The sequence below is a fragment of the Lithobates pipiens genome, unplaced genomic scaffold, assembly GCF_037356315.1.
Source record: "Lithobates pipiens isolate NorthernLeopardFrog02 unplaced genomic scaffold, aLitPip1_a1.2 Scaffold_3, whole genome shotgun sequence".
Classification (NCBI taxonomy): domain Eukaryota; kingdom Metazoa; phylum Chordata; class Amphibia; order Anura; family Ranidae; genus Lithobates; species Lithobates pipiens.
This window is the reverse complement of record NW_027507790.1, coordinates 95277976-95304376: the sequence shown is the minus strand read 5'-3', so window position 1 is coordinate 95304376 and position 26401 is coordinate 95277976. Positions and strand designations below refer to the sequence as shown.

Here is a 26401-nt window from a genome sequence, read left to right as displayed (position 1 = left end):
ATGTCAATGGATGCGCAAATAGGATCTGTAGTCAGTGGATCTCACCATCTGCTGCGCATGCTTTGCAGACTCATCCCTTTTATCCCAAAGAATGACAAAGCAGTGGTAGTTGGAACAATCATTAATTCACGTCTGGACTACGCAAATTCGCTTTACAAAGGATTACCACAATATCAACTTGCGCGATTACAACTGATCCAAAACATGGCGGCAAGGCTGATAACAGGAAAAAAACCCTGGGAATCCATCTCTCCTTCGCTAAGTAGCTTACATTGGCTAACCGTAAAAAATCGGATCACATTCAAGACCCTTTGCCTCACCCACAAATGCATGCATAGAGAAGCTCCGCAATACCTAATGGAGAAAATAAATCATTACACACCAAACCGCAGTCTTCGATCAGCCAACAAAAACCTCCTCCTCGTGCCCAAAGCCCAAGGGGGGTCGGAGATTCGCTGTCCAAGGGCCTCGGCTATGGAATGCTCTACCAATCAACATCCGCCTGGAAGAAAATCACCTGGCTTTTAGGAAAAAACTCAAGACCTTCCTCTTTTAGCAGATGATCAAAGCTCGCCACAGCGCCTAGAGGCGATTCAGTTCGCATTGTGCGCTATACAAGTATTTCATTCATTCATGTACTTCAAAGGGTTGTGAATTGGCCTTTGTGACATAACATTAGTATATTGATTAATAACAAACAAGGTATTCAACTGCTAGAAGCAACCATGGAAAAAAGGCATTATGTGTATATATATATATATATATATATATATATATATATGTACTCACACACACACACAAATATATATATATATACACGCATGGGCCTGATTGACAAAAACAATGGGCAAGGGAAACTGGAGGAAAAAAAAACTGGAGAATTAAGCAAATCAAACTCTTTGCCTAATTGCATTTAGCATCACATGCTTTCTTCCCCTGCGTAGCTGATAAAATAGCAACCATGTGGGAACCTTGCTGTAGCCCAGTCTAGACTTTGGTGCCTTTGAATCTCTTGTGACCTCTTGTAGCTCAGCCATAGGCTGCACATAATAAATCAGAAGGAAATTTTGTTTTTGTTTGTTTTTTTACATTGGGCACAAGAAGCACATGCTGGAAGTAGGCACATTCTGAATTAGATCAGTACCACCTTCTATGTACAAGTTTGTAAGAAAAATATTTCAGCATTTTATTCCTGCTGCAGCCTTGTAATACCCAAGAATTGAGAGCTGCTTAAATAGCCAAGAGACCTTGATTCTGTACTAGAAGTATCCAGTAAAGAATAGCAGAATCATATGAAGTCCCTGATTCTCTCTCTAAAATAAATCTCAATGCAGTTACAGCAGGGGGGATGCACAAAGTTACTGGCAAAGTAAATTGCTATGAGTAAAAATAGCAAAGCAAGAAGGGCCAATGCCATCTCTTTTCTGTTTACGAAGTACAGTATTTTGTAAAAACCAGAAGGCAGGACCCAGTATCATGCCAGCATAGGTCCTTTTTTATTTCACTGTATCCAGCTGACGTATAGTTTTGCATGCAAATCAGACATAAAACCCGATAGAGCCAGCAGCTGATTATCACTTCCATGTCCTCTTTCTCTTTCTACTGTCAGGGTCATTGTTAGTTAATAGGATCAAGTTTGTAAACTAGTGTTAAAAGTGCTGTTAGCAGCTGTAAAGTTTTTGCATTATTATGCTTTCTTCCATGCCTTTTATGAGGAGCGTTTCATTGTAACATAACTTGCAATTAAAACACAGCAAAAAATGTTGAGCAATTATTTTTCTTATGATGTTGTCAGGATAAGCTGCACAGTCAGGAAATGAAGACACCTGGTACAGTCTACTGTGGGCTTTCTATGCTGCCTCGCTGGGGTTTGAAAGGCTTGGGATGCATTAAACATCAGTTCCAAAGACAGAAAACCTTCTAATTATACGCTTCATGGTTATCTTTAAACACCCGGCTTCATTGTTCTGTGGTCTTAGGGCAGGCAAACTGCGGAGGTTGCTAGCCTTTTACCAGACATGTGCAGAGAAAATGTATCCCATATTTAACCATGTGCCTATGACAGGTCATTGGGTATCTCAGTATAATTCTCATAATTTCCAATTCAAAAATTCTATAGTGCTTCACTCAGCTTTCCAACGTGTTTGATTATATAACTGCTTACCTCCTCCCTGCTAAATTACTATATATATATATATATATATATATATATATATATATATATATATATATCATCCCGGAAAGTATTCCCAGTGCTTCACTTTTTCCACATTTTGTTATGTTATGTCCAAAATTCTACAGACAATACCCCATAATGACAACATGAAAGAAGTTTGAAATCTTTGTAAATTTATTAAAAATTAAAAACGAAAAAAATCACATGTACATAAGTATTGTAACCTGGGGGACAGGTAGCAGGTACAATGCTCCCTGGGATGAGCAGTCTTTCAGGCACAGATAACAAATCCAGTGAGGTAGTGACAAACAGTGCTGTGCTTATTTGTGATATATACAAGTCTATATACAGGTGCTGTACAGTGTTCCAAAAACAAATAGGAACAAAAATAGCCAAACAAAAACCTAGCCGTGCCTCGGCACTAACTGTACAATATTTGCAGATCCTAACTACCAGGCTGAGCAAGCCTACAGTTTGTCAGCTTCCACATACACAGCTTAATAGCTTTTACCAACCTGTTGCACTCCTAGACAGAAGTTGTCTGAGGTTCCCAGGCCAAGAACACTGGCTGTCTGTCTCGGGTGAGTTTAAATTAGCCTGGGGAGAGGACCAAGACCCGAACTAGACTCTGGATCAGAGATCACTTATAAGAGGAGCCTGGGAGACGTATAAACCCTGAACAGGACTTTTCCCAGCTCTCTCTGGGACACTCTGCTACAGTATTCACAGCCTTAGCCATGAAACCTGTCCATCTGTCGAAAGTTCAGTTGATTGAACATGATTTGGAAAGGCACCCACCTGTGTATATAAGGTCCCACAGTTAACAGTGTATGTCAGAGCAAAAATCAAGCCATGAAGTCCAAGGAATTGTCTGTAGCCCTCAGAGACAGGATTATATCGAGGCACAGATCTGGGAAAGGGTACAGAAAAATATATGCAGCATTGAAGGTCCCAATGAGCACAGTGGCCTCCATCATTCGTAATTGGAAGCTTGCTTCATAGAGCAGGCCTTCTGGCTGAGGGATCAGGGGAGAAGGGCCTTAGTAAGGGAGGTGACCAAGAACCCAATCATCACTCTGACACAGCTCCAGCATTTCTCTGTGGAGAGAGGAGAACCTTCTAGAAGAACAACCATCTCTGCAGCACTCCACCGATTAGGCCTGTGTGGTAGAGTGGCCAGACGGAAGCCACTCCTCCGCAAAAGGCACATGACAGCCCACCTGGAGTTTTCCAAAAGGCACCTGAAAACAAAATTCTCTGGTCTGATGAAACAAAGATTGAACTCTTTGGCCTGAATGGCAAGCATCATGTATGGAGGAAACCAGGCACCGCTCATCACCTGGCCAATACATCCCTACAGTGAAGCATAGTGATGGCAACATTATACTGTGGGGATGTTTTTCAATGGCAGGAACTGGGAGACTAGTCAGGATCGAGGGCAAGATGAATGCAGCAATGTAATGAGACATCCTTGATGAAAACCTGCTCCAGAGTGCTCTGGACCTCAGACTGGGGTGAAGGTTCATCTTCCATCAGGACAACGACCCTTTAGCACACAGCCAAAATAACAAAGGAGTGGCTATGGGACAACACAGTGAATATCCTTAAGTGGCCCAGCCATAGCCCAGACTTGAACCCAATTGAGCATCTCTGGAGAGATCTAAAAATTACTGTGCGCCGTTGCTCCACATCCAACCTAATGGAGCTTGAGAGGTCCTGCATAGACGAATGGGAGAAACTGCCCAAAAAAGGTGTGCCAAGTTTGTAGCATCATACTTAGAAAGACTTGAGGCTGTAATTGGTGTCAAAGGTGCTTCAACAAAGTATTGAGGAAAGGCTGTGAATACTTATGAATACTTACGTACATGGGATTTTTTTCCTTTTTTATTTTTAATAAATTTGCAAAGATTTCAAACAAACTTATTGCATGTTGTCATTATGGGGTATTGTTTGTAAAAATTTTAGGAAAATAATGAATTGAATTTGTGGCCTGGGGGCTACATGTGGCCCGCGGAGCCCTCTGATGTGGCACGCGACCTCCTGCTCTGGGATGGCGGGTTGGCAAGCCCAGATTGTGGGATGCCAACCCGCCATTCCAAAGCATCAGTGTTGTGAATAAATCCACTGGAAGAGCTTCTGTTAAAAAAAAAAAGCCACTGGTAGAGGATTTAAGCGGCTGCATAAGCCGATACTTCATGTATAGCACCAACTCCTATCACAGGTGGAGTGACACCAAATGCCATCTGCCTGGGACAACAGCCGGCGATACCTGAATGGAAAACTGTTATTAAAGTTAAGTTTATTACTTAAATCACAGTGTGTATATGGGCATATCTGTTCTGCAGTGATTACTGGGCTGCTTTCAAACTGATCCGCAGGTGCAGCGCAGACCACCTGCGGGTTATCTATACTTTGCCATAGACTTCTGTTATTACCTGCAAGTTTAGTTCACTTTCTGAAAATGCACCACAACCACAGGATATAATAGAAGTCTATGGCAAAGTACAGCTAACCGTCAGGAAAGCCACAGGTGAACTTGTCCTGCACCCTCTGTGTGGGTAAACCACAGCGCATCAGTGTGAAAACAGCCTTAGGCCCCATTGACACTATCGGTCTGACCCTCCGTTCACCTCTATTGAGCCGCAGATGTAAACGGACTTGTGGCCGTTTACACCCCACTTACCTCCACTCCGATCCGTCCCCTTCTATCTGGGCAGATGGGATCCAATGGCCCATAGAGTAGAGTGGGTTGTATCCGTGTTGGCTCTGCATATGTACAGTGGACATATGTGGCCCGCGACCGGTTACCAAGTCGCTTAAGTGGCCCTCGCTCTTCAAAAGGTTGGGCACCCCTGTTGTAACATAACAAAATGTGGAATAAGTGAAGCTCTGTGAAAACTTTCCGTATGCACTGTATACATATATATTATAGTCAGAATGTGAGTAACATACTTTTTTATCTTTTTTTAGCTGCAAGTTTGTTTTATATTGTCTATATTCACAGTTCAGCACATTATTTCTTTCTTTGCAAATATGGTAATGGTACCCCTCTATCTGACTACAGGAAAAAATGTGGCCGAGATTCTTACTCATTAATCACTTTATCTTCCTTAACCTGGACAATGATTGGATTGACAATGAAAGAGCAGCAACATACAGAGTAGGCATTAACTTCATTCTTCTACTCATGTTTTAGGCTGATAAACAGGAGGTAGACCAGAGGGTCAAGAAGCAGAGCAGAGGGGCAATATGTAGAACAGTGGGTCCCACCTGCACAGTATGTTGATATTCCGCCTCTTGTAAAAATCCATCAATATTACGATCCTCTCTCTGTACCTACTACCACCCAGCTCGAAAACCCCACCATGAAGAGCTGTGCTACTGCTGCCCACAACTAAATAAGCTCAAACACCCAGAATAGATTCCCACATGCAGTAGGATTTATTAGTCACTTTCCCTTCCCTAGCCTGTGATTGGACAATAAAAGAGTAGCAGCATATGGACGAACCAATACCTGAGTGTCATTCGTCGTCATGTTCTGTGTTAGGCTGATAATTACTGTGATTAACTCAGGGTGCTCCTGCTTCCATTTACCAGTCCCCATTTACCACTTCCATTTACAAGTGCTACTGTGCAAGAGATTGCAGCAGACTGATTTCAAGAGTTAACCCTTTGGACATCAGTTATATGTCTGCAGCAGCACTAACATGTAAACAGACCCCCAACTGCCATAGCAGTCAGAAGTTTGCCTTTTTACATTGAATAGCTTTCCTGTAGAAGTCATAACTTCCAACAGCCTACTATTGTAGGCAGTACATAGGTGGGCTAATTATCAGCAAAATAATGTTAATATGTCATCAAAACATTATTAGTGCTGTGTGCACAATATGAGAGCAGTGAGTATGAGTATTAATTGTAATATCCACAGTGGGAATCATTGACACAGCACAGCCGTGTGACCATGCTGACCAAGGAGGTTTCTTCTTCCATTAAGGTGTCCCAGAAAGAAGAAGTAATTCTCATTGGTGAATGCTTGCCATTCTGAGCATTATGATGGATACTTACCACAGGACTGTGTATTGTGGTGTACAGTGTATAGACCTCTACTCCAGCAGCATGTACATAACGGCTGCTATGTGCAGTGGGGTGCCGGTGGTGGCCAGGATATTTGAAGTTAGTTCACCTAATGTCTCATAGAAAGACCACATCCTGTTGATCCAATTCTTGATAACCAAGCTACTTGCCATATATATTATTTTATATGATTTTATACACCACCTGCCTGACTGTATTTTCTCCTGTGAGTGGATTGTTGTTTTCTCCTTTTGACTCCTGTATCTTATAAACTTAATTGACTCTTTCAATAAAAAAAAAAGATTGAAACGAAAAATTCCTATCCATCCTTGATCCATCATAGATAAACATGACTTGGGTAGAGTCTGGATTTGTTCAGACTGGTTTATTCATGCATAATCATAAGCCACTGTAGTATAAATATAAATTGATGTTGGATGCCTCAGACAGCAGCTACAACTCTTTTATTAAGGAAAAAAATGTACTTTCCACCTCTTTGCATACACAGAAGATACAAAGTATGTTATTGTTGTAGCTGTAGTTTTGACATCCTCTGCCTTACGTATGAGCATACACTGAATAATAGTAATAGATAAGAGAGAACTATATACAGTATCTTATCTTTATCTTTTTATGTGATTTTGGATCCTCTTCTGCTCTCTGGATTTCTTTTTACCCTTAGGTATACAGTATACATTTAACCTATAGTACAAATCAGAGTTTGACGTTAAAATAACTATCAATTAACGGTGTTAATACCAAACAATTTTTTATATGTGCTCTTGGTGGCTTTCTGGATCTCTTATCTTGTCAGTTGGTTACAATATTTACTTAAAGCTGAAAGCGAATGTAAAGTCTATTTTTCTTGTATAAAAATAACAAACATGTCATACTTACCTGCTCTGTGCAGTGGTTTTTGCACAGGGCAGCTCCAAACCTCCTCTTCTCGGGTCTCTCTTTGGTGCTGCTGCCCCCTCCCCTCCCGCTGAGTGCCCCCACAGCAAGCAGCTTGCTATGGGGCACCTGGGCCAAGCCGCAGCTCCGTGTAGCCATTCAGACATGGAGCTGCTCCCTCACTCTCCTCATTAGCTACCTGACTTTGACAGCAGCAGGAGCTAATGGCGCCACTGCTGTGTCTCAGCCATCTGGAGGGGAGTCCTGAACAGCCAAGACACTCATGCACATCGCTGGACTGATATGGGGCTCAGGTGAGTATAAGGGGGCTGCTGCACAAAGAAGGCTTATTATCTTAATGCATTAGGCTAAAAAAACGTCTGCCTTTACAACTACATGAACTTACTGAAAGATGACAAAAAGCTATATACATGGGTAAAATATCCGTATATGAACTTTCTTACCTGCCATAGAATTTGTAATTCTGCACAGAAAAAATCCAGGCAGGCACGCCTGGCTGAGAGCATATCAAGGGCCATGATCTCCAATACAGTTATTCAGTACAGCTTGAACAATGACCCACCTTAGGGGGTTAAAGGGAGTGCTCCTAATACCAGCTTGTTACCTGTATCAATCAATCAGATTCCAATCTCTCCACCATGGCCATGTCCAAAGAGCTGCCCAAGGATGCCAGGGACAAGATTGTAGACCTACACAAAGCTGGAATGAGCTACAAGACCATTACCAAGCAGCTTGGTGAGAGGGTGACAACGGTTGGTGCTATTATTTGAAAATGGAAGAAACACAAAATAACTGTCAATCTCCCTCGGTCTGGGGCTTCATGCAAGATCTCACCTCGTGGCGTTTCAGTGACCATGAGAACGGTGAGGAATCAGCCCTGAACTACACGGGAGAATCTTGTCCATGATCTCAAGGCAGCTGGGACCAGTGCCCGCAAGATCCTCCTGCTCAATTAAGCACATGTATAGGCCCGTCTGAAGTTTGCTAATGAACATCTGAATGATTCAGAGGAGAACTGGATGAAAGTGTTGTGGTCAGATCACATTGAGCACTTTGGCATCAACTAAACTCACCATGTTTGGAGAAAGATAAATGCTGCATTTGACCCCAAGAACACCATCCCTACCGTTAAACATGGAGGTGGAAACATTATACTTTAGGGGTGTTTTTCTGCTAAGGGGACAGGACAACTTCACTGCATCAAAGGGACGATGGACAGGGCAATGCACCATCAAATCTTGGCTGAGAACCTCCTTTCAGCCAGGGCATTGAAAACGGCTCAAGAGTGGGTATTCCAGCATGACAATGACCCAAAGCACATAGCCAAAGCAACAAAGGAGTGGCTCGAAAAGAAGCACATTAAGATCCTGGAGTTGCCCTTAATGACTTGAAGAGGATCTGCAAAGAGGAGTGGGACAAAATCCCTCTCTAGATATGTGCAAACCTGGTGGTCAACTACAAGAAATGTCTCATCTTTCTGATTGCCAACAAGGGTTTTGCTACCAAATGCTAAGTCATGTTTTATGAAGGGGTCAAATATTTATTTCACTTAATGCAAATCAATTTAAACCTTTTTTGAAATGCGTTTTTCTGGATTTTTTTGTTGTTATTCTGTCTCTCACTGTTAAAATAAACCTACCATTAAAATTATAGACAGATCATTTCTTTGTCAGTGGCTAAACTTACAAAATCAGCAGGTGGTCAAATATTTTTTTTTCCCTTATGGTACAAAGATTGGCATTTGTGTGCCATGTATACAGTGAGTAGGTTTAGGTTTCATGTCCCTTTAAGCGCCTTCCACTGTTAATTTGGCCACAGCTACCATTTTGTGTTGTATGTTAACCTTCTATCCCTCCTCTGGGTGCCCCAGGTCTTTTATGATCCTAGCAATGGCCATTGTGGCTACAAAGAAACATTCATAAATATCTTTGAATGCAAATATTAAATTTTATACATTTCTAGTTGCATTGCCATGATTACATATCTGAATGTAATTTCTACATGAACAGGCATTGTAGGGTTGTTAGTAATTGAGGAGAAGCTAGTTGTAATGTCCATTAACAATATTACAAATTATGAACGTAAAAGAGGAAATTATAGCCATGGAAAACTAAGCAGTAGCTATTGGACCTAGCAGCACAGAAGGCCTAGTGTTTATTGACTGCACAAAGATTTATCAAGCATACCATAGCATCTGAAGTATAAGTTTGTATGATATATACATTTTTAGTGCTGTATGTGCAGGAAAAATCTTGCAAGCAATGCCATTAGGTCAATTTACCCTCAATACAGATTAGCTCTGAAGACCGTTACAAGTTGATTGCATTTCAATTAGTCAGTAAAAAGACAATCATTTCATATCTATTATTCTGCATCTCTGCAAGCAGGTGGGTATTGAGGAGTGAGGGTTACATTAATGATGAAAAGAACATAGCACTTAGGAACACCTGATCCAAATGACTGAATGACATGTTTCATTCACAATTTTTTGTCCTAGTAGCTGTGTGAACAACTCATAAAGCCACTGCAATTAGCGCAGATCCCATATGGGGTGAATGGCGCAGGTTTTTTTCAGTCCTTGAAAAAAAAAAAATAACCCATATAGAGAGGAAGTGCCAAGCTAAATGCTAAGCCTTTAGTTATTGTTGGGACAATGAAGTCACTTAACCCAAAAAGCCAAAGTTTGTTGTATAGGTGGTGTACCTTGTTATCTACAATATTTAGTTAAAAAATAAAAAAATTATATTTTAGGAGAATGTAATAAAGAACTAAATTATAATGTTATTTGATTTCCCTGATCTTTATAATGGTACATGTTATTGAAGGCCTATAAAAATTAAACATTTATGCAGACTCTACTCCTTAAGTAATATTGTTCAAAAAAAGCATTATAGGTACTTTCTAATTGGAATTCACAGAATTCTATTACCTGGTTCTAATTTTAAATCTGTATAGCTACAATCAGCCTGTCTCTAATTACAGCTTTTAATAGTTAACCAATTTGTGATATAACTTGTTGTCTAGAGTTGCTATTGGCAAATAAATTAACTAAACCTAATGTCAGCATAATGTTTTATTAGTTGTAGGAAGCCTCATTAATCTGCTAGCATGATTTGCGTAATAGTAGATAAATAAATGAGCCCAGAGGTCATTGTGACCTCACCATTGCTGGATGCTGATTCCATTGGTCATGGTATCTGGGATCCATTCAGAACCAAAGAACATAAAATCAAAGAAGCATTAAGTAGGAAAACTTATCGCTCAGACCTTGCAGGTTATGCTCCTCTACCAAAGAATTTTTCATATTCCATTCCATATTTCATATTGGGGTTTTTTTTTTTTTTTACCGTTTCATGAAATAGCACACCAAAAATCAATTAATCTGTGTAATGTAGGTGATCATTTTGTGCATTCTAAATTAATAAGATTGGAAATATATAGCATTTTAGAAGATCGGGTAGATCCCAAAGCTGTGTGGGCTCTTAAAATATATTTAATCAGTCAACCCTGACATTTTACAATTTTCTTATTCAATTTCCTTTAGATTTACCTTAAACTATGTAGTGCAAGGGACTGGCTTGCATACAGATTGAAAAGTGTTTAGGCTTGAACTCATATTACAGGGGGTCCCCGGGTTACAAACCCGTTAGGGACTTTCTTCCTGTTTGTAATCCGGAAATGTTCGTAAGTCAGCCGCGCATGCACAGAACGACAATTACAGACATTTCCAATGTTCCGTTGAATGGCGTTCGGCACATGCGCTGCAAATTACGGACATTTCCGAAATTTTCAGAGGCTATGTCTGGCTGCGCATGCGCAGATTGGCAGATGGTCCGCGCAGTACGGCAGAGGGTCCCCGCAGCGCCCTGTTCCTAAGTAGGAGTGGTTCGTAAGTTGGGCGTTCGTAAGTCGGGGACCCCCTGTATATAGTGAATCTAAAGGAAAATTGTACAATGTATGACCAGCCTTGAGAACTTATGTGCTAATCAACCCTTTAAACTATATATAAAGTCAAAACAGATTTTTTTTTTTTTTTTTTTGCTACTGTGGATACTTCAGTAATGAGAAAGTGGGATTTTAAAAGTACTTACATAGAGGTGTACACATAGAGCTGGAGCCTAGATGCCCATGACATTTGCTTTGCTATCTTTATAGTCAATATTCAGTATTGAATGGTGAATGCTTAATGACAGGACACCCTCTTGTGTTCACTCCCTTTAGGAAGATTTTTTAGCAAAATTGGGTGGTCTTTTTGTGCCTCTCCTGCGGTACACCACATGCTGCCCGGGCTCACTCTTGAATGCTAAAACTGAAAATCCATGTTTTAAAAATAAAATATTTCTTCCTTCCCCAGATTGGGTTTTCCCCATTTGGGGGTATAAAGTACCTAAATTGGAAGGGATGCAGAGATCCATGTGGTGTTTGCTTCTAGAAAATCTAAATATTCTTTTTGATGAAGCCAATGTAGGCAAAACATTGAAGCAGCAACTTGAAGTCTTTAAGTTTCAAATGGCCCATATTGTACCAATCTTTGAAACTTGATCTACAGTGCCTTGAAAAAGTATTCACACCCCTTGACATTTTTCAAATTTTTTTGATGTTAAAACCAAAAACTTAAATAGATTTTATTGGGGTTATATGTGATAGACCAACACAAAGTGGCACATAATTGTGAAGTGGAAGGAAAATGATAAATGGTTTTCAAAATTCTTTACAAATAAATATCTGAAAAGTATGGCGTGCATTTGTATTCAGCCCCCTTTACTCTGATACCCCTAACTAAAATCAAGTGGAGCCAATTGCCTTCAGAAGTCACCTGATTAGTAAGTAGAGTGCATCTATGTGTAATTTAATCTCAATATAAATACATCTGTTTTGTGAAGCCCTCAGATGTTTGTTAGAGAACCTAAGTGAACACTCAGCATCATGAAGGCCAAGGAACACACCAGACAGATCAGGGATAACGTTCTGGAGAAGATTAAAGCAGGGTTAGGTTATAAAAAAATATCCCAAGCTTTGAACATCTCATAGAGCTATGTTCAATCTATCATCCGAAAATGGAAAGGGTATGGCACAACTGCAAACCTACCAAGACATGGCCATCCACCTAAACTGACAGGCCGGGCAAGGAGAGCATTAATCAGAGAAGCAGCCAAGAGGCCCATGGTCACTCTGGATGAGCTGCAGAGATCCACAGCTCAGGTGGGAGAATCTGTCCATAGGAAAACTATTAGTCATGTATTCCACAAATCTGGCCTTTACAGAAGAGTGGCAAGATGAAAGCTATTGTTGAAAGAAAGCCATAAGAAGTCCCATTTGCAGTTTGTGAGAAGCCATGTGGGGAACACAGCAAACATGTGGAAGAAGGTGCTCTGGTTAGGTGAGACCAAAATTGAACTTTTTCACCTACAAGCAAAATACTGTGTGGCGGAATACTAACACTGCACATCACCCCGAACATACCATCCCCACTGTGAAACGTGGTGGCGGCATCATGTTGTGTGGATGCTTTTCTTCAGCAGGGACAGAGAAGCTGGTCAAAGTTGATAGAAAGATGGATGGAGCCAAATACAGGGCAATCTTAGAAGAAAGCCTGTTAGAGCCTGCAAAAAACTTGAGACTGGGGTGGAGGTTTACCTTCCAGCAGGACAACGACCCTAGACATACAGTCAGAGCTACAATGGAATGGTTTAGATCGAAGCATATTCATGTGTTAGAATGGCACAAAGTCCAGACCTAAATCCAATTGAGAATCTGTGGCAAGACTTGAAAATTGCTGTTCACAGATGCTCTCCATCCAGTCTGACAGAGCTTGAGCTATTTTGCAAAACAGAATGGGCAAAAATGTTACTCTGTAGATGTGCAAATCAGGTAGAGACATCCCCAAAAAGGCTTGCAGCTGTAATTGCAGCAAAATGTGGTTCTACAAAGTATTGACTCGGGGGGGGGGGGGGGCTGAATACAAATGCACAGGTACACTTTTCACATATTTATTTGTAAAACATTTTGTAAACCATTTATCATTTTCCTTCCACTTCACAAATATGTACCACTTTGTATTGGTCTATCATATAAAATCCCAATAATATACATTTACATTTTTGGTTGTAACATGACATAATGTTGAAAATTTCAAGAGGTATGAATACTTTTTTCAAGCACTGAATGTTGATCTTTTAATGTCTTTTGACAGTAAATCACAGTTGTTTTGAAAAGCATCTGTACTGAAGATTTTCACGCAATTCCACTCAATTGACAGCTCATAATTTGGGATTTTCCCTAAATTTCAGCCCAGGTGGTTACCAGGTAGGATGAATCCCCTAGCTGGGATGCAGACAGTGATACAAATCTATGGTAAGGGGATTTAAGTCCTTACAATTTGATCCAAAACAATCAGAAATCAATTTAACCTAAATACACTTTATTCAAAGTAGAACCATCAGTAACTTTAAAAGTGAACATGAATATACTATATTCCTGACCTGTCGCAGTATATACACCTACAGTTTTCAGAAAATAACAACTTTGTATCAATGGAGCAGCAGTCCTTTAGCTCCAGTCAAGTGAATTTGCCTAGGCTGAGGTCATCAGTCTGCTGCAGGTAGTAGAAAGCATCTTCTCTGTTCAATGCTAAGTGGTCAGACTGTAACATTTTAGCAAGGCAGATAGGCTGCCAGACACTTGTGAATTTATTGAACACAGCCACCAAAATCTATATGATTGTGTTACCTCCGACCCATCATCTTAGTCCAAGAATTAGATGCTGTCCCTGAATGATGCCTGAACAAAGATTGCCCTGTCCTTCTGAAGATATAAGAACATGACTGTAATGTCAAGGGGAGAACCCAGATCTCTGTGAGAGGTAATATCTGGAAGCGTTATACTCACGCACGGAACATGAAAAAATATATCTAGTGCTAGCTAGGTCTGCTTTAAGACCCCTTTCACACCGAGGGCAGTTTGCAGGCACTATAGCGTTAGAAATAGTGCCTGCAATCCATCCTCAAACTGCTGCTCCATTGTCTCCCCGAGGGCTTTCACACTGGAGCGTTGCGCTGGCATGACGTCAGGAAAAGTCCTGCCAGCAGCTTCTTTGGAGCGGTGTGTTTACCGCTCCTCCACCGCTGCTCCCCATTGAAATCAATGGGGCAGCGCGGCTATACCGCCGGAAAAATGCCGCTATTGCGGCATATTGCGGGCGGTTTTACCCCTTTCTCAGCCGCTAGCGGGGGTAAAAGCGCCCCGCTAGCAGCCGAAATGCACTGCAAATCCGACTGCGTTTTCCTGCCGACGCTATTAGCGCGGCAGTGTGAAAGCCGTCTAAATGAAAGATTAATGCTATACAATCAGTTAAACACACAGATAAAATAAATATATGATAGCAGTTTTACCTGACAAAGGATTTGTATTTTTGTACATTCCTGAGATTTACACAGATCTGTCACATAGCACAGACTACACTGTGCTATGCTATAAGATCTGATTTTTTTCCGGTTCTGTAGTTAAAGTGGTGTAAACCACAGACATGAAATATGAACATAGCACATGCCTGTACTTATCTCAATTAAGATAACTAAGTGTCACTTTTGTCTCCTGCCTTGTTCCTCTGCTATCGGCATGAATAATTTCTGACAGGTTTTCCTGACACCAAGAGAAAAAAAGTGACAGCGGAGGCAGCTTCAGCTGATTGAAGGCCTCAGCTGTGTTCCTGTGTGCTCTGTGAAGGGGGTGCGTCTCTTCCCTCCAATCGACTCTCAGAGCTCCCTTCATGGAGCTCTGCAGAGTTCAGATTTTCGCCTCCTGTTTTCTGAACTGTCACACTTATTGCATTGCAGCACGACTGCTTATCCGCCCTGTCACGTGCCTGACTGGAGGCAGAAGTGATGAGAGGACTTTCCTTGCAGCTGAATGCGGAGTACCACTGAAGGTGGTGATAGAGGGTGCTATGCCCAAAGATGCAAGGGTTGCCTGAAGGTGAAGATGCATGATGAATCCTGATGTGAGGACACCCAAGAGCAGAGAAGTAGTCACAGCAGATGATTCGCTGGAGGTGTTGGACAGATGGGTTAGGCAGGAAGCAAGGTCTGAAGCCAGGCCGGGGTCAAACACAGGAAGCCAGTCAGGAGCAGAGGCAGAAGTGTGGTTGAGATCAAACCGGGGTCAAAAACAGGATGTCATTCAGGAACAAGGCAGAAGCAGGTCTGTGGAGCAAGCTGGGTTTAGAGCCAGGAGAGAAACCAGAGCAGGTTAGGGGTAACCTGGGTTGGTAACACGTAATCAAACAGAAGCACAAGGCACAGAAACACAGGATACAAGGGTGGCGATAATCCAGCAATTTGTGAGAGGAGCTACTGTCATTATATAGGCCAGTGGACATTGGCAATCAGCGAGCTTTGTGCGCACCATCGCGCATGCACATTTTCCTTTGTATGTCATTTGCTAAAGCGCATGCGCTAATTAGCAGGGCCATACTGGATATTGGCATATTTACCAGTTCTTCTCTGAATTCTTCCCTGACACTCCCCAAGTCTGAATGCTGTTTTACGTTGACTGCAAAAGACTAATATCAGGTCAAATTCAGGTACATATACTCATTTATAGAATACATTTAATGATTTATTGATGATAAAGGGGTGCCTTTATTTGTGTAATTTATCTCTGGAATTCAGCTTTAAGCTTTTATAAAGTGGAACCCCAGTAGCCACAGTATGTTAGCCAGACATATTTTTAGTTTTAAATAGAATAGGGAGTGCTTAGAAGAGGACAGTGGCTAAGTGGTTAGCACTTCAACCCAGCAGCACTAGAAATGTTGGTTTGAATCCCAACCAGAGCACTACATACCTGACATTTGCATGTTCTCCCTGTGCCTTTGTGGGTTTCTACAACACACCAAAGACATGCTGGTGGGTTTGGCTCCTGTCTAAATTGACCCTAGTATATGCATTAGGGATCTTAGATTATAAGTGCCTTGAGGGCAGGGACTGATGTGAATGTACTATATACAGTGCCTTGGGAAAGTATTCGCCCCCTTGAACTTTTCAAACTTTTGCCACATTTCAGGCTTCAAACATAAAGATATAAAATTTACATTTTTTGTGAAGAATTACCAACAAGTGGGACACAATTGTGAAGTGGAACGAAATCTATTGGATATTTTAAACTTTTTTAGCAAATAAAAAACTGAAAAGTGGTGCGTGCAACATTATTCGGCCCCTTTACTTTCAGTGCAGCAAACTCACTCCAGAAGTTCAGCGAGGATCTCTGAATGATCCAATGTTGTTCCTAAATGACTGATGGTGATAAATAGAATCCACCTGTGTGTAATCAAGTCTCTGTATAAATGCACCTGCTCTGTGATAGTCTCAGGGTTCTGTTGAAAGCGCAGAGAGCAACACGAAGACCAAGGAACACACCAGGCAGGTCCGTAATACTGTTGTGGAGAAGTTTAAAGCCGGATTTGGATACAAAAAGATTTCCCAAGCTTTAAACATCCCAAGGAGCACTGTGCAAGTGATCATTTTGAAATGGAAGGAGTATCAGACCACTGCAAATCTACCAAGACCTGGCCATCCCTCTAAACTTTCAGCTCAGACAAGGAGAAGACTGATCAGAGATGCAGCCAAGAGGCCCATGATCACTCTGGATGAACTGCAGAGAACTACAGCTGAGGTGGGAGAGTCTGTCCATAGGACAACAATCAGGCATACACTGCTCAAATCTGGCCTTTATGGAAGAGTGGCAAGAAGAAAGCCATTTCTCAAAGATATCCATAAATAGTCTCGTCTAAAGTTTGCCACAAGCCACCTGGGAGACACACCAAACATGTGGAAGAAGGTGCTCTGGTGAGATGAAACCAAAATCTAACTTTTTGCCCACAATGCAAAACGATATGTTTGGCGTAAAAGCAACACAGCTCATCAGCCTCAACACACCATCCCCACTGTCAAACATGGTGGTGGCAGTATCATGGTTTGGGCCTGCTTTTCTTCAGCAGGGACAGGGAAGATGGTTAAAATTGAGGAGAAGATGGATGCAGCCAAATACAGGACCATTCTGGATGAAAACCTGTTGGAGTCTGCAAAAGACCTGAAACTGGGATGGAGATTTATCTTCCAACAAGACAATGATCCCAAACATACAGCAAAATCTACAAAGGAATGGTTCACAAATAAACATATCCAGGTGTTAGAATGGCCAAGTCAAAGTCCAGACCTGAATCCAATCGAGAATCTGTGGAAAGAGCTGAAAACTGCTGTTCACAAACGCTCTCCATCCAACCTCACTGAGCTCGAGCTGTTTTGCAAGGAAGAATGGGCAAGAATTTCAGTCTCTCGATGTGCAAAACTGATAGAGACATACACCAAGCGACTTGCAGCTGTAATCACAGCAAAAGGTGGCTCTACAAAGTATTAACGCAAGGGGGCCGAATAATTTTGCACGCCCCATTTTTCATTTTTTTATTAGTTAAAAAAGTTTAAAAAATCCAATAGATTTCGTTCCACTTCACAATTGTGTCCCACTTGTTGGTGATTCTTCACAAAAAATAAAAATGTTATATCTTTATGTTTGAAGCCTGAAATGTGGCAAAAGGTTGAAAAGTTCAAGGGTGCCGAATACTTTCACAAGGCACTGTATATATGTGTGTGTGTGTGTGTGTGTGTGTGTGTGTGTGTGTGTGTGTGTGTGTGTGTGTGTGTGTGTGTGTGTGTGTGTGTGTGTGTGTGCAAAGCACTGCGTCAGCTATCGGCACTATATAAGTACCTGTAATAAATGAACCTGCTTTTTTCTGACCAATCAAGAAAACCCACTTTGTACATCATACGGTGTTATGTGATAATCTGGCTAACTGTAAATTGAACAGAAGCTGCAGAATGAAAAACAGCAAAAAAGGTGTAGTAGCCTAATGCATTACCAGAAGCAAAATTTATTCATAAAAAGTAGAAATATATACTCACAAAATTGTATAATCCCAAGCATAAAATTAATCAAAAGACAGGCACCTCCATGATGTAGAAAACCTTTGTAACACTGCACTGCACAAAGAAAATTTGTTGACGTTTTTCAAAAGAATATACTGTTTTCATCAAACCTAACATGTTTGTTAGACTACTTGCCTTTAGATGTTCTCAGTACAGAGATTACTGTTATCAAGCTCCTCTCTTCCTTTATCAATAGGGATGGACTTAAAAAAATATTTAAATTGGTTTTAAAGGCAGAAGGTTTTTTATCTCAAATAAATTCTATGCATTAAGATAAAAAGCCTTCTGTGTGCAGCAGCCTCCCCAGCCTGGTCCACGGGTACCTCGGCCGTCCAGGACTCTCCCTCCTAATTGACTGAGACAACTCAAACCCAGTTAACCAATTAGGAAAGAGGGGGTGGGGCCGAACCCTGGCTTGGTGTCTGAATGGATACATGGAGCTGCAGCTCTGCTCGGGTGTCCCCATAGCAAGCTGCTTGCTGTGGGGGGCACTCAACAGGAGGGAGGGGCCAGGAGCTCCAGCCAGGGACCCGAAAAGAGGAGGATCTGGGCTGCCCTGTGCAAAACCACTGCACTGAGCAGGTAAGTATAACATGTTTGTTATTTTTATAGAAAAAAGAAGACTTTACAATAACTTTAAGGCCGCGTACACACGCGGGGACTGTTCGCCCAACTTTGTCCGCTGAACAGTGTTTCGGCAAACAGTCCGCTCGTGTGTGGGCTTTCAGCGGACAGTTTCAGCGAACAGTCCGCTGAACAAGGTTTTTCGGAAATTCCGAAAAACTGTCCGCTGAAACCTTGTTTCAGCGAACAGTCCCCTCGTGTGTAGGCTTGTTCGTCAAACTAAGTTCCGCGCATGCTCAGAAAGGATTTACACGCCGAAAGTTATAATGCAGTGTATAGGACGTCGTATTTTTCGTCCCGTCATACGTGCCGTTCACGTCATCGCGCACGGTTTCAGCAAACTGTTCGTCCGTCGTGTGTGGCCATGTCCGTCCATGCTAATTTTGAGCGGACTGTTTGCCGAAACTGTTTGACGGACAAAGTTGGGCGAACAGTCCCCGCGTGTGTACGCGGCCTAACTCATTGGAAACTGCACTATGCTGGTACAGAGGACATTTCGCAGGATCATAACAGTAAAAATAATAATAATTGGCTAATTGTCTGATTTCTAACAATGAGATTAGGGATGTGATGCCAAGGCTATGTCCCATAAGTATATGAATAGGGTTCCTTACCATATCATCAAGTAGACCCATAACAGGTTGGATTTGAGCAGCTAAATATCATAAATGTAACACAATATAATATATATTAAATATATATTATATATTATTATATTAAAATATTATCCTTTATGTTTTTTTTGAACAGGCGGGGAGGCAAGCTCCGGATCCCTAATGGTTGGCTTTGCCATTTGGCTCCAGAAATAATACGGCAGTTGTCTCCCAACACAGAGGAAGATAAACTTCCATTTTCAAAGCACTCAGATGTATTTGCACTTGGGTAAGTAGAATTCTAAGCAACTTTGTATATGCAACATCTTACCTCTGCATTTTCTTTCCCTATGCATTCAGCGCTTCAGTCATAGGCCTAAACCATTGCCAAAAAAAGCTGAAAATAAAATCCACAAGCACATAGGTCCAGGTGTAGCTGTATTACCTGGCATAACTGGTTGGTGTAATACCTGCCATAAATGGTTGGAATACCAGTTTTTGTAAACAAGAAATTGTAGTTTATTGTAGTTTATTTGAATGAAAAATCATAAAATTAAAGTGGAAGTAAACTCCCCTATCGTTTTCAGCCAAGGAAGCTGCCATCTTTGCCTCTGTTTAATCTTCAACTGCTATGGTGTTGTACATGTGATTTGTTATGACACCAGCCATTGGATGGTTTGATAGTTTGGCTGAGAGCACAGCTAATGTGCAGTTAGCATGCCTTTTTTTTTTAACTGTTTAAATCGATGGGTTTACTTCCACTTTAAAAAGCAATCACTTGTGTCAGGTGTTGTAAACAACCTTCGGAGAAGTCTGAGATTTGTCTCACCACTCGTAAGTAGGGATGGGTGAACAGTTCGGCCTGAGCATAAGTTCGGGCCGAACTTTCGTTGCTCGCTCATTCAGCGAACATTCGAACAAACTGTCGAACTACCCTGATGGGTCTGTGTGTGCGTTAATGCCAGTTTAACGCCATATAGTTTTGTGTGCATTGCTGCCAGTTTAACGCTATATAGTTTTTTGTGTGTTACTGCCAGTTTAACGCCATATAGTTCTGTGTGTTACTGCCAGTTTAACACCGTTTACTTCTGTGTGCGTTACTGCCAGTTTAACCCCGTATAGTTTTGTGTGCGTTACTGCCAGTTTAACGCCATCTAGTTCTGTGTGTGTTACCGCCAGTTAAAAGCCATTTATTTCTGTGTGAATTACTACCAGTTTAACGCCATTTACTTCTGCGTGTGTTACTGCCAGTTTAACGCCATATAGTTCTGTGTGCGTTACTGCCATTTAAACACCATATAGTTTTGTGTGTGTCACTGTACATTTGGCACATTATATTGCAGTAAATTATAATGTATCCATGGAGTGTGTCTGTGTAGTGTGAGTACTCAAATTAAGGTGCAGCAAACTCCACTTTACATTGATTAAAGTGCATCTATGTACAGATTTCCACTTCTTCGTTACATGTGTTTATAAGCACTGCCCCCTCCCTCCAAATAATGTCTGGGAGGACAACAAGGAGAGGCAGATGTTCCCTTGCCACTGTAAGGGGGCCAGCAACAAATTTGTCCAGAGGCAAAGGTGGACGTGTTGGTAGTCCTCAGGCAGGGCATATTTTCTTCTGTTTAGTGAGTTTGCATGTGCTATCCAGCCATAACATGCAGAGGAGGTGGTGTACTGGCTTACTAAACCTTACTCATCCTCCTCACCCTCTGTCACGCAAGCAGAGACAAGTGTGCAGTTCCCTGCAGTTGCCAGAGTGGATAAGCCTGCCTCCTTGTCCACATCTATTCCTGCCATAGCCCCAACATCAGCCATGGAGGAGTCAGCTGAGTTATTTGACCACAGTGACAACCACATGCTCCTTGATGCCCAGTCATTACTGGAGTCAGATGTTGGCTCTGAGGTTGAGGATGACAAGAACATGAGCCTAGAGAGAGGGGAGAATACTGGTAGACAAATTGCCATTCATGTTCGTATTGGAGTATTGTCAAGTTGCCTCCGGTGGTAATGATGAAGATGGAGGTGATGATGATCAGGAGGTCACTGATGCGACTTGGGTGCCAGATAGAGGAGGAAATGGAAGGTAAGGCGGCACAACCCGAAGGAGGCCAGCATCAAGAAAAAGTAGAGAGCAGCCACCCTAATCCATCACATTCTGCTGCTGTTATCTCCCGGCCCACTCCCGAAAGCTCAGCTGTCTGGGCCATTTTCAGCACATCTGCAGTAGAACGCACTGTTGCTATCTGGAAACTGTGTCTCAGGCAAATGAAACGTGGCAAAAACACCAGCCATTTGAGTACCACATGCTTAAAAAGGCATTTAACGTCCGACCACTCAGCCTGCTGGCAAGAGCACCTGAAAACCACACCAAAGGGGCACAAATCTGTCCCTCCTCCTCCTTACCCACTTCAGTCTGCCCCTGCTATACAGAGTCATTACCTCTTAGCAGCCTCCACTGACACACACAGGGTGTCCCAGGTCCTAGCAGCACATCTGCAAGCAACACACCACTAGCTATAGACTGTAGCTGGCAAATTACTCTGTCCCATCTGCTGCATTGTAAAAAAAAAATACAGTCCCTGCCACACACATTCCCAGCGTCTAACTGCAAGCTTGTCAAAGCTATTGGCTCTCCAATTTCTGCCTTTCAGCCTGGTGGATTATACCCCCTTCCGTGAATTTGCACAATGTTCTGTACCACAATGGCAGGTTATCAGTCGCTACTACTTTTCATGTAAGGCCCTTCCATCTCTCTACCATCACATGGAAGGGAATGTTCTGACATCGTTGTGCAAGGCAGTCAGCTGTAAAATCCACGTGGTCCAGCAAGCATGGGCAGGGACGATATATTTAGTTCACAGCACACTGGGTAACGCTGCTTGCAACTCTATAGGATGCAGGACAGGGCTCGGTGCTGCAGCTTGTTGTGCCCCCACGTCTCCATATAGCTGATGATGTCAGACCTGTGAGCTCTACCCCCCCTCCTCCTCCTCCACCATCTCCATGCCCTACAGAATTGTCCTATGAACATCAGGTACCCCTTAAGCTTTCAGTCAGGCTAAAAAGTTCCATGCAGTGCTTCAGCTGGTGTGTTTAGGGAACAGGAACCACACCGGAGCAGAAATTCTTGCAGCTCTGCAGGGACAGGCCCAGAGGTGGTTCACCCCATGCCAGCTGGAGCCAGGAATGGTGTTGTACAATAATGGCACAAACCTCCTGTCACACCTTAGACAGGGAAAGTTGACACATGTGCCATGGCTGGCATATGTCCTCAATTTGGTGGTGCAGTGTTTCCTAAATATGTACCCAGGGTTGCAAGATGTGCTAAAGCTGGCCAGAAGAGTCTGTAGCCATTTGAGGTGATCATACACAACCAGTAGTTGGTTGGCTGAAATTCAGCAGGAAACCCACCTGCCTGTAAACCTCCTGATTTGTGACATGCCCACCAGGTGGAACTCGACTTTGTCAATGCTGCAGCAGCTATACATGCAGCAGAGGGCCGTCAATGAGTACCTGTGCGAATACGGCATAAAGACAGGCTCAGGCCCGCCTTGGCTTTTTTTCCCCTATGCCTATGGCTGATCATTAAGGATGCATGCATTGTATTGTCACCATTTGAGGAGGTCACAAGGATGGTGAGCCGTGACAGTGCATGCATCAGTGACACAATCCCTGTTGTATTCCTGCTGGAGCAGACTCTGAATGGCATTATGGACAGGGCACTGGAGGCAGAGCAGCAGGAAGAAGAGGACTTCCTTTCCTCTCAGGCCCACTTTATCCAGACACCATCATTCCTATGTCACAGAACACACAGGAGGAGGGAGGGGAGGAGGAGGTTCCTGGCACTTTCATATGCTTCGAAGAAGAGGAAGATATGCGTCAACCTGTAAGCAATGGCTTTCCAACTTCAGGACCCTTGAGAGTAGTACATGGCTGAGAGGAGGAAGTTCCAGATGCTGTCATCCTGAGTGACCCCAAGGGGTCTGCTTCTCAAGCCTCTGCAAATTTCAGGTGCATGGGCAACCTCATGCTTCAAAGCCTGCGAAAGGACCCAAGAATACGTGCCATAAAGGAGAAGGATAATTACTAGTTGGCAACCCTCCTTGACCACCATTATAAGGGGAAGGTCTCAGAACTCATCCCATCCGCACAGAGAGTGCAGAAGAGAAAAGTTTTTCCTGACTCCAGTAGGTTACAGTTTTGTGGAAAACGTAGTTTTGAGTCTTCTGTTGGTCAAGAGAGGAGCATTGGAGAAGGCGTCGGTCTAAGTGAGGCATTTCGCTGTCAGCTTCCACATCCTATCGGCAGCGTCTGCATCACATGGGGCCAAAACAGAGATGGAGTGCTTTCCAGCTGAAAATTCACTGACCTACTGGGTCAGGAGAATAGACCACAGGCCAGAATTTGCCCAGTATGCTATTGAGTTGTTGGGCTGCCCTGCATCAAGCGTGCTTTCAAAACAGGCATTCAGTGCTGCAGGAGGTTTCGTTATGCCCTGTACACACAATAGGATTTTCCAATGCAAAATGTGCGATAGGAGCTTGTTGTCGGAAATTCCGACCGTATGTAGGCTCCATTGGACATTTTCCACCGGAATTTCCATCACACAAAATTTGAGAGCTGGTTCTCAAATTTTCCAACAACAAAATCCGTTGTCGGAAATTCTGATCGTGTGTACACAATTCCGACGCACAAAGTACCATGCCTGCTCAGAATCAAGCAGAAAAGCAGCACTGGCTATTGAACTTCATTTTTCTCGGCTCGTCATACTTTTGTTGTATGTCACCTCGTTCTTGACATTCGGAATTTCCGATCAACTTTGTGTGACCATGTGTATGCAAGACAAGTTTGAGCCAACATCCATTGGAAAAAAACATGTATCTTGTTGTCGGAAAATCCTATTGCGTGTACAGGGCATTACTGATCATGGAACATGTTCAAAGATTCTGTGGCCTGCTTGACTTTTATAAAAAAGCAATCAGTCCTGGATTACTAGCTATGAAGCCCCTGATGCTGATGTCACTGATTAAGACTTTTTGGGATGTGGATTATCTGCAGGACTTCAAGGCTGCCTAGCTTTGAGGGCGTTCAATCATTTCATCTGGAAGAATGTTTTTGGTATAGGTTTCATGGGCACAATTAACACCCAAAGACCAATTTTTCAGCACCTGCTTGATAGGTGCATATCATTGCAATTTTTTTTGCCTTCATCAAGAGCACCTCTATAAAGTTACAGTGGGAAGGCGCCCCCAACACCCAAAGAGTAATTTTTATGCACCTGTTTGACAGGTGCATATCATGGCAATTTGTTACAGCAAGACCAATTCTTGCTTTCAAGAGTACCTCTATAGGGTTATGGTGGGAAGGCACAACCGACACCCAAAGACCAATTTTTCTGCACCTGTTAAACAGGTGCATATCATTGCAATGTTTTACAGCAAGGCCAATTCTTGCTTTCATCAAGAGAACCTCTATAGGGTTATGGTGGGAAGGCACCACCGACACCCAAAGACCAATTTTTCTGCACCTGTTTGACAGGTGAATATCATTGCAATTTATTACAGCAAGGCCAATTCTTGCTTTCATCAAGAGAACCTCTATAGGGTTGTGGTGGGAAGGTGCCACCGACACCCAAAGACCCGTTACTTTGATCCAAAGTCAAAGTGGCACCAGAATGTATCCAAAAAAAATCTAATCTTGTTTCCAGTGCACTACATTATGGCCTCATTATACACACTGGATCCCCAACTTTTGCTGAGCAAAATAAAGGCAGCTTCCAGGGATTTTTTTTTATTTTTTTGGCTTTATGAATTCAATTATTGTTACAGCAGATTCTAGACATGGTAAAGATCTGCCACTTTACAGGTAGACTAAGGGGACCCACCAGGCACTATATTAGAAGGAATTAAATTTTTTATGCATTTACTTTAAAAATCAAAAAATCACTGCTCATTTAAAAATGACGTTTTTCACAAACTTTTTTTTATTGATACATGTCCCCCAGGGCAGGACTCGGACCCCTATAACCATTGTAAGCCTAATTATTTGCATATATACCTTAAAAATGGGCACTTTTGATCTTTGATGTTTGTTTCGCGGTGTTCGAAAGTTCTGGTGCGAACTGAACATGGGTCCATTCAGCCTATCCCCACTCACAAGATACAGAATAGGTGTGTGTCATCTAGGCTAAGCAGGGAAATCCAGGAGATGCGGGGGAGCCACCGTGTGGATTGCCATACGCGGTGCTGGGGAGAAAACAACCGTGGGCAGTGGCAAATAAAACCCATGGAGACAACGTTGGAAGCTGCTTCTAGCGCTGACGTCACTTGCTGCGCCACTTGGAGAGCAAGGCGATCGTGTCATGTTGACATGACTTGACAAGGCGCGGGAACGCAAAACATGTCATTATAGCGACGGGACCAATACGATCGGCTTGCTCTCAAAGTGTTTCCTCCTCCCTGGCTTCTGTTCCTGTTTGCTGGCGCAGAGAGTGACGTCATCGCTAGAGGCCATTTCCAACATTGTCTTCACAGGGATTACTTGCCACAGCCCACGGTTGTTTCCTCCCCAGTACCACGTATGTCAATCGGCACAGTGGCTCCCCAGCAGCTCCTGGATTTCTCTGCTTAGCCCAGCTGACACACATCAGCTTACGAGTGGGGGACGCATCCCAGACTTCTCCAACTGTGCACAAAAAAGCACCATATAGCCCCGGAGGTTGTTTACAACACCTGACACAAGTGATTGCATAGCTTTTTAATTGTATTATTTTTCATTCAAACAAACTATAATTTCTTGTAGTTACCAGTAGTTTCTTACCAAAACTGGTATTCCAAACATTTATGCCAGGTATTACACAGGTAATACACCTGGTCCTAAGTGCTTTTGGATTTTGTTTGCCACTTTTTTATGGTTCTTCTCCCTAGGAGCAAGTCCTAGCAGCTAAGGTCCGCTGGATTGCCAATTTGTTGTTTCCTCTACTATTTTGTTCCTTTAATCAGGCGCCTGACCATTTTTGTGGCTAAACCAGTGTCAAC

General features: G+C 42.5%; 1 protein-coding gene across 3 annotated transcripts in view; it reads left to right on the top strand.

Moving 5' to 3' along the window:
• The window catches only part of KSR2 (kinase suppressor of ras 2), a 683331-nt gene that overhangs the window by 629691 nt on the left and 27239 nt on the right, over positions 1–26401 (top strand). For all 3 annotated transcript variants that reach the window (XM_077462057.1, XM_077462058.1, XM_077462059.1), the window contains one exon: positions 19519–19650. In XM_077462057.1, the coding sequence (XP_077318183.1) occupies positions 19519–19650 (132 nt within the window). The remainder of the gene's footprint in view (positions 1–19518; positions 19651–26401) is intronic.